Genomic DNA, 15,752 nt, shown 5'->3' with positions numbered 1-15,752 from the left:
GTGCTTCCCACAGCCCCTGCAGAGTCTCACCTACCAGCCTGGGGTCTGGCTGCTGCCTCCCACCTGATTTCAAATCTAGAGCATGTTTGTTTGTTTGGGGTATTTTTGTTTTAAAAATAGACTTTCTTAATAATGTTCCATAAAAATACCCTTGTCCTTGGTGACAGATATTGCAGTGTGAAGAATAACAGCTTCTGTTCCCACTCTATAAAATGTGGGAAAAGCATCATGCTGATTAATGTGAAAAAATGCAAGAACTCAGTATCACAAGAGCCGGTACAAAATGAGGAAGGTGAGTTTCCCTGGATGCCATCCCTGCAGACTCCTCTGAACCCATTGCTAGCATGAGGGCAACCATCCTGCCCTGGGATTCAGCCTGGCCTGGGCAGCAGCAGGCAAAGGAGACAGTTCCTGCCTGCAGCCCAGGGAATGGGACAGATCAATGTCTCTGGCAATAACCTGGTAGAGTTTAAAAACCAAAAGATGCTCTGTGCAGTTTTCTTCCTTTTCAAAAGGACATGGATGATTGCAGGTTTCAACTAGGGCATTTCTGCATAAAATGTATCCAAGTTTTATGTACCCATTCAATTGCAACAGAGAGCATGAAAACATGGTGCCAAAAAGCATCTAACAATAAATAGATCTATACACAGGTATATACTCCACATATGGGTATGAAATACCTAACTGAGGAATGATCCCAGCCCTTTGGCACTGACTCCACTCTCCTCCCTGCAGCAAAGTTTCTGCTCACTCAGTGGTCCAAGCACGATGCTAAGGAGACTCCACCTTCTTAAAAAGGGTGGTATTTTCCCAGAGAGGAGAGGGAAGAGCAGCGGGTCTCCAGGGGGTTGATGAGCTCTTTGCCTCCCTGGTAGGAAGGCTGAGTGTGCAAAAGGAGACAGGGTGGTAATGGGGTCCGATGCTCCGCAGTCACCCTCAGTTCTCAGAGAGTGACAGTGCCAGGGCCGCCTGCAATGCTGCCTCCTCGTCAGTGTTATAGTCCTAAAAATTGAGAGGGATGGTCAGGAGAAGTGGCACAGCCAGGCTGCAGATTCTCCATCAAGCAGCAGGGTGGACACAGCAGGAGCTCCTTACGGTGCCACCAAGGCTGCGAGACTCCCTCTCCTCCAGCACATGGGTCCCAGGAATGCCATGCTCTTTGGGGTGTCCTTTGTGCCCATGGTCCCTCTCCATCCTGGAATCTGCCAACATCAGCCCTGCTCTTAGACCTGGTGGAGGGCAGGGATGAAACATGCCCACACAAGCAGCTGTGGCCAAAGGACAAAGCTTTCTAGCAAGGCCATGGCACTCCAGTTTGGGTTTATACAACACAGTAATCCCTCCCTAAGTAAGGATATTTCTCTGTAAGTATTTGGAGGTTCCTTTCCCTGACTTCTAATGGCACTGCAATAAATGCAGGATGCTGACAAAACCTCCCCTCAGTCCCTGGAGCCAAGGCTGGGCAATCACAACCTCACTCCCACTCAGGAGGGATCAGCAGCTCCCCAGGTGGGGAGCCATGGACACTTCCCACATGCAGCAACCAGCCCCCCCAAGCCCTGAGGCTGGGCTGTTCCTCTCTCACTGCTTGTGAAGCCTCAAAGAAGAGGGGTTTTGTGTTACAGATCCTCAGGGGAAGAGATAAATGGAGCACAGGAAGAAACAGCTCACCTTCATAGAGCAGTAACATTTTCCTCCTTCTTCAGAGAGGTTTTCCTGGTGTGTTTGATGAGGACCAGCTCAAGCACCCCCAGGGCAGGTGGAGAGCCCATCCCCACAGCCGTGGGGGTCTCCTGATCAGGGCTACACGTGTGACATGTGCCTCCCACAAAGCCTGAAGAAGGATCTGTCCCCTTCCCCTCCCAAGGAGCTGCACAGTGGGTCAGGCTGGGGGAAGATGATCCCGTTTCAGCTCAGATACCACAAAGGTGTCATAGGAAAACTTGTGCCTGTGGAGAAGGTGCTGGAAGAGGTTGGTGCTTTTGTAGCTGGGGTTCCCCCAGGGCATGGCTGAGCAGACTGGGCACACCTGCAGCAGTCAGGGATGAAAGGGAACTGTGACCCATGGGCACAGACCTTTTTCTGACAGAGGGGTGATCTGCAGAGGATGTACTAAAAGGGGGGTCCCTCAAATCCCCGAGCAGATCTCTTGGTGCACAGAGCTTCTAGCATGTGGCTCAGGCTGCTTTTAGCCTGCTGACAAGTTACACATGTATGCGAGCACCTGAGACAGTGCCAGAGCTGCACATTCCCTGCCTTGGTCAACCCAGCGTGAATAGGGAGAGGAAATCCAGCACCACCCAAGTTGCCGGCACAGGGGGATGGAGGCAGCTCATTCTAGAAAGCCTCTAACAAAACAAACAGGGGCAGGACCCCACCTCCCATCAAAGGGATCTAAAACAAACTAAACCAGCTGGAAACACAGATCTGCATGCCGGTGGCCTTGGTTGCAGCATCAGCTACAGTGTATTAGGATTTCCAGGAGTTACCCTGCACAGAACCAGCTCCTCCCAGCACCCCATCATTGCTCACCATTTTGTTGGGGTCATTGTGGTGGTTCTCCATGCAGTGCTTCACCAGCTCCTGCTGGTCCAAGTTCCGGGCCCCACAGGATGGGCACACAAACATCGAGCGATTGGGAATATTACTAAAGAGAGCAAGGATGGGCTCAGATACCCCAGGAAAGGACTCGATTGATTCCTTCCAAATTAAGCCAGCCATCTTCTGCTCAACTTTGTGATATCCAGCCATGGCAAAAACCAGCCCAGCCCATTCCCACCCCAGCCACAGGCTGAACCACCCTGGTTTGGTTAATCCTTCCTCCCACACCATGCTCTGAAACACAGGGCAGCACAGGGGCTAGATGCCAGGAGGGAAATGGTGCTGATGTTTCTCTCTCCGATTTCTCAGGGGAAAGTAAACCACATGATCGGATTTTAGGGCTTGCAAGGGACTAGAGTGATGGTGCAGCCTGCAAGAAGGGACATGTTTCCCTACCTGACATGTGGCAGTACCTGGGAATAGGCTGGGACGTGGGGACAACTGGAACGAATTTAAGGCAGTTGGCCATCTGCTCCTGCACCTTCACGCAGGACAAGACGTGAGAATGCATTTTTGCGAGGGTCACCTGGAGAACAAGGAGAGAAGAGACATTCCTGTCACCTTCCAGATGCAGTGCTGGAGCCTCTGCTACAGCTCAGAAGAGCAGTTTTGGTCCACCAACGTCAGAACAAACACTGGTCTGTGCAGGATGACACACACGAGCGTGGAAACGCTACACCAGCCTGTTCTTCTTTGTAGGACAGCAATTTGGGGCCACATGCTCACTGCATGTATCCCCAGAGGTCACACACAAGCCACCCAGGTTGCATTACTGTAGCACTAGCTCCATTTCCTTTGCAAAGGAGGAACTGCTGACAGGCAGAAACCCCAAACTGCTCTGACACCTTACAGGATTGTTCCTGGGCCACAGACAGGGAGTTACAAAAAGATCCTCAAACAGAAGCCAGGAAGCACATCAGCAGAGATACACCATGAATTACAGCTTTACAGCCAGTCCCTGGAGCATCCCAAACCAGACTGTGCCAGGCAGGACCAGGGGATTACAGCACCTTAAGCAAGAGCTAAATCCTTACCCTCATTAGGAGCAGCAGAAGAGCTGGTTTGCCTCAGCCTCTCCCGTGTTGCAGGAAAACCTCAGCCTCCTTTTGAAGGCCCCCACTGTCTAATAATAGCTGCAGTCGGCTGACAAAGGCAGCCAGGAGGCAGTGCCTTTATCTCCACACAGCCACGCTTGCCTGGCTCATGGCAGCAGCTGTCGCACTGGGGACAACACACCTTGCAGGCGCAGTTTGGGGACATGTTGAACAAGGGACCCCATAATCCCAGCCACTGACAGCAAGCAACCTTGTCATGGTTTAAGCCCAGCCAGTAACTCAGAATCATGCAGCTCACTCCCCCACTTCCTCCCCAGGCTCGCAGAGGGATGGGGAGGAGAATCAAAAGAGTGTAACTCCCACGGGCTGAGATAAGAATAGTCCAGTAACAAAAGGCATAACATAAAACCACTACTGCTACCACCAAGAATAATAATGATAAGGGAAATAACAAGGGAAGAGAATACGACTGCTCACCACCTGCTGACTGATACCCAGCCCAAACCGAGCAGTGATCTAGCCCTTCTGGGTAACTGCCTGTCCTGGGTTCAGCAGTAGCAGTCATTTTTTTCTCATTCGTAGTAGCTGGTGCAGTGCTATGGTTTTGACTTTCAGCCTGGGAACACTGCTGATAACACCGATGTTTTCTGTTACTGCTCAAATGTTTAGTCTGACCAAGGACTTTCGGAGTCTCATGCTCTGCCAGGGAGGAGGGGAAGCTGGGAGGAAGCAGAGACAGGACACCTGATCCAAACAAGCCAAAGAGGTATTCCATACCACAGCACATCATGCCCGGGATGTAACTGGGAGTTACCCAGAAGGGCGAGTTCACTTCTCGGTCGGGCTGTGTTTCGATGGTTGGTATTGTATTCTCTTCCCTTGTTATTTCCCTTATCATTATTATTATTGGTGGTAGCAGTAGTGGTTTGTGTTATACCTTAGTTACTGGACTGTTCTTGTCTCAAACCATGTGGGAGTTACATTCTTTCGATTCTCCTCCCCATCCCTCTGGGGGGGAGAAGAAAGGGTAGGAGGGGGGGTAGACTGCATGACTGATTTAGAGCCTGGGCTTAAACCACAACAGGTCTTTTTGGCACCCAACCTGGGGCACAAATATTTGAGATAATGACAGATCTGACCAGAGGGTGTCTAATCATATTTGTGATAAGCATTCATTGTTTTAGATTAATAGTCACTTGTCACAATGCTGATTTATTGGCTCTCAAAGTTGTTTCGCTTGATCTCACAGTTTCACTATATCCTACCTTACTTACAGCCTGTATTTGTTGTTTTAGTGTTTATCAAGTGGGGGGCTTGGGCTAAGGTTCTTGCCTCATTGTACTTTATGGTAATGACTTGTAAGACAATAGAATCATTGACCATGAAAATTATCTGGCTTATGTTCCCAGTGTGGTCACCACCTTTATACTTTGGGAGGTATATAATAGAAGTGCTTAGCAATTACAAATCTTTTTTCTCCTTCTCAGGTGGTCAACCTGTGAAGGAGACATTCTCTTACCCTCCCAGCTCCCCCACCCCGCAGACCGTTTACAGCATCTTTTGAGTTTTGAAGGTTTTGAATGGCCTTTAAATACCCTTGAGACCTGTTTGCTGATTGTGGTGGGGATCACCATGTTGGCAAGCATACAGTGTGTGTTTTGCCAAGGACCATTTCGTCTGATTTCAAGAGTTAAGCAGAGTCAGGTTTGGGTCTTGTCTGGGGTTAGACAGTGATATAGGAGGACCAAGAGATTTTCCCTGAGGCTGGACAGCCATGAGTAGCAGGGTGTATGGGATAGTATGGGAAAGTATCTAGGTCAGTGGGCCACTCCAGTGCTTTGGAATTTCACCACTGAACAAGTGCAAAATCCAGAAAAATTAGTAAAACGCTTAAATAAGGTGTGTTGTCATTCTGGCCATACCAGAGATAGACAAATCATGGCAACGTGCTGGGGCTTGGCCTATGCTTAGAGGGCCTTGTTCAACACTATCCAGCACCTTCAAAAGGACAAAAATGTCCCCGGATCTGAGGGCAAAGCAACAGACAGCGCAGCTACTGTGGTATGATGCAGCAGAAGTTTTTGAGAAAGGGAGGAAAATAATCCCAATCCTGCTGAAAGCCTGTTTTGCCATTAAATGGAGTAAGGTTAAGGGACCTACACAGGAGATTCAATTTTTGGGAATAAAATGGCAAGATGGACGTCCCCAGATTCTCACAGATGTGATCAACAAGATAACAGCAATGTGTCCAACAAATAAGAAGAAAGAAACACATGCTTTCTTGGGTGTTGTGGGGTTCTGGAGAACGCACATCCCAAATTACACTTTGATTGTAAGCCCTCTCTATCATGTGACCCAGAAGAAGAATGATAACAAATGGGGCCCTGAGCAAATTAAATGAGAGATAGTTCATGCAGCAGCCCTTGGACTAGTCCGGACCGGGCCAGATGTAAAAAATGTACTGTACACCGCAGCTGGGGAGAATGGTCCTACCTGGAGCCTCTGGCAGAAAGCTCCAGGGGAGACTCGAGGTCGACCCCTCAGCTTTTGGAGTTGGGGATACAGAGGATCTGAAGACAGCTATATCCCAACTGAAAAAGAGATACTGGCGGTCTATGAAGGGGTTCAAGCTGCTTCGGAAGTGACTGGCACTGAAGCAAGGCTCCGCCTGGCACCCCAGTTGCCCGTGCTGGGCTGGATGTTCAAAGTCAGGGTCTCCTCTACACATCATGCAACCGATGCCACATGGAATAAATGGGCTGCACTAATTACACAACGAGCTCAAATAGGAAATCCCAGTTGTCCAGGAATTCTAGAAGTCATCATGGACTGGTGTCCTGGGTTCAGCAGTAGGTGCAACACAGAGATGGGCTCTTGATCGAGGGGTGGACTTAACAATGGACACTATTGCCCAGGTTATTCACGACTGTGAAACGTGCTGCAATTAAACAAGCCAAGCGGTTAAAAACTCTTTGGTATGGAGGACAATAGCTGAAGTACAAATATGGGGAGGCCAGGCAGATTGACTATATCACACTCCCACCAACCCGCCAAGGCAAGCGCCATGTGCTTACTATGGTGGAAGCAACCACCAGATGGCTAGAAACATACGCTGTGCCCCACGCCACTGCCTGGAACACCATCCTGGGCCTTGAGAAACAGACTCTGTGACGACATGGCATCCCAGAGAGAATTGAGTCAGACAGTGGGACTCATTTCCGGAAGAGCCTTATAGACACTTGGGCCAAAGAGCCTGGCATTGAGTGGGTATATCACATTCCCTACCATCCACCAGCCTCTGGGAAAATCGAATGGGACAATGGGCTGTTAAAAACTACACTGAGAGCAATGGGTGGTGGGACTTTCAAACATTGGGATACACATTTAGCAAAGGCCACCTGGTTGGTCAACACCAGAGGATCTGCCAACAGGGCTGGCCCAGCCCAGTCAGAACTTTTACATACTGTAGAAGGGGACAAAATTCCTGTGTTGCACATAAAGAATTTGCTGGGGAAGACAGTCTGGGTTATTCCTGCTTCAGGTGAAGGCAAACCCACTCGTGGGATTGCTTTTCCTCAGGGACCTGGACATCCTTGGTGTGTAGTGCGGGAAGATGGGTGTTGCAGCAGGGAGGAATCAACACGACCATTGTGATCAATAAGCACGATTCGTTTATTGGGCTTCTGCCTTCGGTTAATATAACAGTGAATATGCAAATACTAGGCACTTGATTGGTTCTGGCACAAATAAGGCATTGTGTAAGCTCATTATTTTTACATTTAAACTGTGTACTCTTATATTCTCTATTTTTATGTGCTTATCTTGTTGATTAGTTAGTGTCCTTGTCTGTAATTGGCCAGAGCATGGTGCTTCCCTCCAGATGTCCCTCAGTTCCTCATTATCTGGTGCTAGTAAGTCTACACCATTCTCTAAACAAATGTTCTATTTCAGCTCGTTGATGGGAACGCGACCCCTCCCTGCCAGCCACCTCTCCACAATTCCCCCTTTTTCTTTATGAAGGAATAAGGACTGAGTCAGGAGTCGTTTTAAACAAGCAGAACAACATTGCAAAGCACAACAAAGCAACAAACTTCTTATAATTATGAGACCTATAACGGCGAAGCAGCCTGTAAAGCAAACGCATATGCAGCTCTATGAAGCGAACTTTGATTTTCAAATAACTCGAGTAATTCAAAATCTGTACTTCTAAAATCAGCTAAATATTTTCGAAGCATTATAAGCGGATTACATAAAAGTTATTTTGACAGACTATACAAAAAGTCTTTGTTTCAGCCAACTCTGGTGAAGATGCCTTGTAGATTGACAACCACCACAATACAATTCTATTGTAGGGTCACACTGATGACAAAAACTACAAAGTAGTGTCTACTGTGGTTGCCAAGTCCATTCAGAGGTTGTCGGTGGTGGCTGGTTGCAAGGCAATGGAGTTTGACTTGCTGCGTACATAGGTTGAGGCGCAGGGGCTGTGGGACTCATGCTTGGGATCATCGTGCGACGGGTCTTGGCGCTCCGTTGCCTGTTTCCCGACCGGTTTTGTTTGCATCGACAGGTAGCAGTACAATGGCTATCCATTTGACAATTAGGGCACCAAACCGAGTGGTAGCAATCTTTTCTCATGTGCCCATTTTGACCACATCTAAAACATCGAGGACCCATGACCATACCGGTGGCTTGCAAAGGTGCCAAGGCCGCTAATATTTGCGAATGACTTTTTTTGAATTGCCTCTCCCACTGCTTTTACTGCCTCAACCAACATTGCCTGATGCCCCATAGGTACCCGTGCCATTCGTACTAACATCTCTTCTACAGTGGCATTTGCAGGTAACTGAGCAAGTATCTGCCTTACAGCATCATTACAGTTCTGTATTGCACACTGATGCAGTAAAATACCATGCATGTATTCTGGAGTACCTGACTTCCTTATAGCATCAGCTACCCTATCCACAAAGGTACTGAAGGGCTCGTCCTTTTTCTGTGTCACTTTCATGTAGGCAGGAGCTGCACTAGTATCTTTAATCTGTGATAGAGCTCGCAAGGCTAGTCTCATAGATTCTTTTAACAATTCTGGACCTAGCTGGACTTGAGCCTCCTTAGTGGAGAACTGTCCAGTTCCCATCAGGTGTTGTAATTGCACCCCAATCAGGGGATCTCCCTGGCCTCGCTGAACTGCAACCGCCTCTTGACAGGCTTTCTGCCAATACATGTTCCATAACAACAACTGCGAAGGGGTGAGGATTAATTTCACAATACTTTTAATATAACAGCAAATCTGTTCCCCAAACATATGACAACATTTGCCTAGTGGGTTCAAACTGAATGCCTGTAGAAAAAACAGTTTGCCTTAACTGAGATAGCAATTTCCAATTTAAGGGAGACATTTCAGCGTTTACTGCCTGACCTTGAGCATTAATCTGGTACTTAACAGGAAAGGCGAGAATCTTTTCCTGCAATGCCTGCAAACAATCAAAATCACCTGGATTCGCATTTGTCTACCTGTGCTGTGCAACTTTACCTTTTTTAATTCTCTCCCCTTTTTTTTTTTTTTTTTCCAGAAGTTGTTCACTCCGCTTTGCACAGCTACAAACAGCAGCCTGCTCGGCAGCAGCTACAGCTGCCTGCCTGCTTCAGCAGCAAACATAAATACCTGTCAGCAACCACACTTTTGCATTAACCCTTTCTTGCCTGAAATGTTAAACCGCTACCTGTTAAAAACTTTTACATGTACATGATAACAAAAAAAAAATACATAGAACGCCATCTGCCCTCATCACACACACATACTTATGGGATCCCCCAAGCACACTCCACACAACTACAATATTTGAAACACAAAATTCAGACAATCATTACTCCCACTACACAGTCCCACGTACAGAACGTGGCACAAGTACTCTGTGAAAACTATCAGGAAACCAGCTCCAACAAGCATCATCGCAGTGTGAGGTGGCAGGCTCAGCCCTAGCGAGCGTCCCCGCAGAGGCTCTGCCTCCCCCACATCGCATGAGGCTTGGGCTTTTATACTGACCAAAATGCACACTCATTCTGACACAGGTGGCCAGTCTATGTCAGAAGAAGTGGCCAGCAATATCTATAAAGGTTTCCAAGCATCAATAGAATCATAGACATATTTGCTAACTTCTAGTACATGAGTATCACAGAGAGACTGTATCAAATGAGTTGTATATGGGACCCTAAGTCCACGGTCCTCCACGGTCCACCACGGTCCTCCCGATACCCCTGATAAGGGTATACGAGAGACCTTCCCACCGCGGGTCTTGATCCAGCACATACATCACAGGGAAAGCACACAATACATCTGCATCCCCCACCCATCTCGCTTCTCCCTTTACAGCTGCCCATTTATCATGAGGATCTGGGGGATATAAATCAGGCTTCTTTTCCGGCTCCATGTCAAAAGGCCCATCCAGGTCAGCATCAGAATTAACAGGCGTCAAAACCTCAGGAGCAGCAACAGCAGCCTGATGAGCACGCACAGGCTCCTTCTTGGGGTCAATAGGGCCCGGGTCAAAAAGACTGTCTTCATCTCTGTACTCAGTCTTCGCAGACGCGGCGGCAACTGGCAGAGGCTCAGGGGTGGCCAGGGGTGGGGGGGGACATTGGGTTCCACGATCTCACTTTTTGACTTTAACGCCTCTAAAATAGTTTTCCAAATGACTAACAAATGTTTCACAGTGTCACCGCCTTTTGTGGCTGCGTCCCACAACTTAACTCGTGCACTATTCCACAAAGAGACCTCAGATACGGTAGACTCATCAGTCTCTGGATAATGCGTCTTCAACCATTTCAACATTAAATTTAAGTCTGTATCTTTAAAGGTTGCTCCCTTCACCTTAAGGACTGAAAACATCCATAAAACAGAGACTTCTTCCTTAGCGATTTTTTCCCAAGTCCCAAGCTCAAAGGCTTCTCGAACCCCCTGGATTAAGTCCATCTCCTTAATCCAGAGCAACAATCTTTTTAGCATAGCTTCATCATACGCTATCCCTCTCGCAGAGAGGATATGTCGGAAGAGTTGAAGTACTGCATACTTATGTAGGCAATTAATAACTGTCCTCCAGTCTTTAGCACATTTTTTTTTTCGCTTGCTTATTATCATCAATCACTCTATTCCAAAGCTCATCCCCAAACTTCCTCCATTCGGGTAGATCAAATACATCGTTAGGATCTCGGAAACAACCTAACTCTCTCGCATATTCTAACAGAGCCTTTAATCCCTTCGTTAAGTCCAATTCCTTATCCACTTGCCGCTTCTCTAAGAAGCACTTAAATAAATTATATGCTGCCTCTCTATCCATTATTACTCAATTATTACTCAACTTTTTCTCAACTCATAAGACGTTGGCGCCAGTGCAGCTCACCAGGAGGCAGACAAAATACGGGCGGCGAGCCAAGTAAAATCTTGCTCAGGCTTTCGGAACCGACGCTGCCAGCAGCGAAGCGTTCTTTGCCTTCTGAAGGCTGCATTCTTCGGAGCTTTCCCGATCCCTGCTGTCTTCCCAGCCTTTAAAGGTACCTGGGTTCCTGTTCCAATCGGTCCACTCCCCTCCTATTCCAGCTGTCTTCTTCGCTCAGTCAAGCAACATCAAGAGGGTCCCTAGTTCGAGCACCAATTTGTTGCAGCAGGGAGGAATCAACACGACCATTGTGATCAATAAGCACGATTCATTTATTGGGCTTCTACCTTTGGTTAATATAACAGTGAATATGCAAATACTAGGCACTTGATTGGTTCTGGCACAAATAAGGCATTGCGTAAGCTCATTATTTTTACATTTAAACTGTGTACTCTTATATTCTCTATTTTTATGTGCTTATCTTGTTTATTAGTTAGTGTCCTTGTCTGTAATTGGCCAGAGCATGGCGCTTCCCTCCAGATGTCCCTCAGTTCCTCATTATCTGGTGCTAGTAAGTCTACACCATTCTCTAAACAAATGTTCTATTTCAGCTCGTTGATGGGAACATGACCCCTCCCTGCCAGCCACCTCTCCACAGATGGGGAAGTCCAATGTGTGCGTCAAGGGGACTTGATTTTAGGGAAAAACAGCCAATGAACTAAATTGCATGCTGTTGCCTGCTATGTAGCACTTCTATAGCCCACCAACTAGATGTCTTCAGGTCACCAGCGATTGGCCATGACTTCCCTCTGTCCATCATCCCAACAAAGAATGAACTTTGATGAATCCAGACGAATTTTGCGGTATCTTCAGCAGGCAACAATCCAACACTGCACAGAGCCTCTCCTGCTCTGAAAGCCTGTTACAAGAGATGGAGCCAGACATCATGGACTGGATGGACTCAGCAGCTTTATAGGGATTGGTCCATGCTCTAAGGAATGATATCTGTGTGTGTGTATGTGTATATATATATATGAGATAAGAGTGATGGTATATTGAAAAATGTGGGATCTGAGCATGATGTGAATGGTGTGGAATAAGGGGTGGATACTGTCCTGGGTTCAGCAGTAGCAGTCATTTTTCTCCTTCTTAGTAGCTAGTGCAGTGCTGTGTTTTTGACTTTCAGCCTGGGAACAACACTGATAACACTGACTTTTTCAGTTGCTGCTCAGTCATGTTTACTCTGACCAAGGACTTTGTGAGTCTCATGCTCTGCCAGGTAGGATGGGAAGCCAGGAGGAAGCAGAGACAGGACACCTGACCCAAACTAGCCAAAGAGGTATTCCATACCACAGCACGTCATGCCCACTATATAAACTGGGGGCAGTTACCCCGGAAGGGCTAAATCGCTGCTCGGGTGGGGCTGGGTACCGGTTGGCGGGTGGTGAGCGGTTGTATTCTCTTCCCTTGTTATTTCCCTTATCATTATTATTATTGGTGGTAGCAGTAGTGGTTTGTGTTATACCTTAGTTACTGGACTGTTCTTGTCTCAACCTGTGGGAGTTACATTCTTTTGATTCTCCTCCCCATCCCTCCAGGAGCGGGGGGAGGAATAGGGGGAGTGAGCCAGTGACTGCGTGGTTCTGGGTTGCCAGTTGGGCTTAAATCATCACAGTTATCAGTGCTGTTCCCAGTCTGAAAGTCAAAAACTCAGCACTGCACCAGCTACTAAGAAGGAGAAAAATGACTGCTACTGCTGAACCCAGGAGAAACCTACAGCTGTGGCATTGGCAGTAGGATATTTACAGGCAGCCTTCCACCATAATCTTTACCTTCTTGCTGCAGCCTCTGCAGGGAGCCTTGTAGGACAAAAGCTGTTTCTCTAAGCTGGAAGCCTTCTCCACCTTCTTGGGATCGAAGGGCATGTGGCAGAGTGGGCAGAGAGGGGATGGCACTTGCAGGCAGGGCTGCAGGCACTCCTCACAAAACCTGGGGGCACAGACAGTGGCACTGAGCAGCCCAGGAGGAGTGAGGTGGAGCAGGACCCCAGCCCCAGGGCACACCCATTTCCAGAGACTCCTGCACACCCCAGGCTGCAGGGTAGTCCCAAAGCCCAGGGATCAGCATCCCCACAGGGAGAACTGGGAGCTTGGGAGAGGGTGCAGGGAGGCCAGGCACTGCTGGGGCACATGTAATGTAGCCGCTCTGAGACCTGAGGCTGGGAGCAGATTTGAACAGAGCCAAACAACTCATGCTGAGCATCCAGGCCACACAGGAATAAAGGCAGTAAGCACATTAGAGACTGGTTAACCTCCTTTCAAGGTCCTTATGCCTGCAGGAGCATGGACGAGTAATCAAAGCAGTGGAGAGGAAGCACAGACAGGAACCCCAGGGCACAAGGCAAAGCAGCTCAATCCCCACTAAGTCAATGGTCATGGCATCCCCATCCCCTCTGCTGCCTACCTCACATCACCCAGAACAGGGGAATGAAATGTTGCTGCTGAGCCTCTGCTGAGGGACCCCTTGCCCCAGGTCCCTTTCACCACCCCTGTGAAGCACCCCCAGCCCCAAACACAGTAGAAATGGGGAAGAGTGAGACCATGCTGGGGAAGATCAAGATATCTCAGAAACAAGATGGGAAAGGAAGACAAGGGGACCCCAGCTCTCTGTGGCAGCGCTTCAGACAGCCTCGCCCCAGGTACCAGGGGTCATGGGAGCAGTACAAAGTACCCATGGGGGTCAGGGTGGGATTCCCACCCAGGTTAGACCCCAGCCGGCGCTGATGGGGTGCTGGTAGCAGGTTCTGGAGGAGACACTGGGGGCAGGAACCAGGTGTGGGCACAGAGGAAGAAGGGGGCTGGGGTGGTCAGTGAGGTAGGACCCTTGGGTGCACCCCACACCAGGTCCAGGTGGGGGAAAACGGGGGGGACACACACAAGGCAGCACCCAGCTCACCAGGAGGGAAAGAGGTTTCAGGATAGGGTGCCCGATGCTGATAGAGCAGCTGGAGGATGAGCAGCAGGGAGGGATGCCAAGCACCAAACGGGGGATGGGCTAGGGGCCCCAGTACCAGGATGAAGGGGGGGGGGGGGGAGATGGAGGGTCCTGGGCTGATGGGAGAGGGATGAATGAGGATCCCTGCACCAGGCTTGGAGCTAAGAACAGATGCCAGCTGAGGGGTGCAATTGGGGTCTTCGTGCCGGGATGGGGGTGTTGGCATGGGGGTCCCGGTACTGGGATGGGTGTTGGTGGCGGCGACACAGCGGCCCCAGGCCCCAGGCCCCAGGCAGGTCCCCTCGGTCGCCCCCCGCTGCCGCCCCGACTCACGTGTGTCCGCATCCCGCGATACCGACGGCGCGATGGAAGACCTCCAGGCAGGGGCGACCGAGGGGACCCGCCCGGGGTCTGGGGCCGCTGTACCGCCGCCACCAACAGGCTCCGGAACATGGTGTGAGGAATGTGGGTGTGACTCGTGTCAGTAACTTAGAAAACTATTGAATTTATTTTTGCATTTAACTGTATTAACCAAGATAAACTTTAAACTAACACATGCTTATGCAAGGTTGTAACCTCAAGCACGGACGTATAGATATGCTGATGCTAAGCCTGATGCTAACTGCAGATATCCGGTAATGTAAACAAGGCTTGACACCTATTGTGTAGAAGTCACAAAACAGGAAGATTTGAGACCTTCGATTCAGCAATCACAGAATCACAGAATCACAGAATCCCAAGGGTTGGAAGGGACCTCAAAAGATCATCTAGTCCAACCCCCCTGCAAGAGCAGGGTAACCTACAGTACATCACACAGGAACTTGTCCAGGCGGGCCTTGAATATCTCCAGTGTAGGAGACTCCACAACCCCCCTGGGCAACCTGTTCCAGTGCTCTGTCACTCTTACAGTAAAGAAGTTCTTCCTGATGTTAACGTGGAACTTCCTATGTTCCAGTTTACACCCATTGCCCCTTGTCCTATCACTGGATATCACTGAAAAAAGCCTAGCTCCATCATCCTGACACCTACCCTTCACATATTTGTAAACATTGATGAGGTCACCCCTCAGTCTCCTCTTTTGCAAGCTAAAGAGACCCAGCTCCCTCAGCCTCTCCTCATAAGGGAGATGTTCCACTCCCTTAATCATCTTTGTGGCTCTGCGCTGGACTCCTTCAAGCAATTCCCTGTCCTTCTTGAACAGAGGGGCCCAGAACTGGACGCAATATTCCAGATGCGGCCTCACCAAGGCTGAGTAGAGGGGGAGGAGAACCTCTCTTGACCTACTAACCACTCCCTTTCTAATGCACCCTAAGATGCCATTTGCCTTCTTGGCCACAAGAGCACATTGCTGGCTCATGGTCATCCTCCTATCCACCAGGACCCCCAGGTCCCTTTCCCCTTCACTACTTTCCAGCAGGTCAACCCCCAACCTGTACTGGTACATGGGGTTGTTCTTCCCCAGATGCAAGACTCTACACTTGCCCTTGTTAAATTTCATCAAGTTTCTCCCCGCCCAACTCTCCAGCCTGTCCAGGTCTCGCTGAATGGCAGCACAGTCCTCTGGTGTGTCAGCCACTCCTCCCAGTTTTGTGTCATCAGCAAACTTGCTGAGGGTGCACTCAGTTCCCTCATCCAGGTCATTGATGAAAATATTAAACAGCACCGGTCCCAGCACCGACCCCTGAGGGACTCCACTAGTCACAGACCTCCAGCTAGATTCTGC

General features: G+C 49.1%; 1 protein-coding gene across 1 annotated transcript; it reads right to left on the bottom strand.

Annotated features, from left to right (window-relative positions):
* Positions 1-90: 90 nt before the first annotated feature.
* Positions 91-14,482, bottom strand: LOC136004358 (E3 ubiquitin-protein ligase RNF166-like). The gene is given in 7 exon segments (XM_065660828.1): positions 91-1,005; positions 1,925-2,032; positions 2,536-2,650; positions 3,018-3,130; positions 12,868-13,024; positions 14,363-14,413; positions 14,415-14,482. Coding segments are annotated over 7 exon segments (678 nt in total). The 3' UTR covers positions 91-939.
* Between the last annotated feature and the right edge of the window lie 1,270 nt (positions 14,483-15,752).

Source organism: Lathamus discolor, chromosome W (assembly GCF_037157495.1).
Source record: "Lathamus discolor isolate bLatDis1 chromosome W, bLatDis1.hap1, whole genome shotgun sequence".
NCBI lineage: Eukaryota > Metazoa > Chordata > Aves > Psittaciformes > Psittacidae > Lathamus > Lathamus discolor.
The sequence above is the reverse complement of the archived record's forward strand: the minus strand, read 5'-3'. Positions and strand labels throughout refer to the sequence as shown.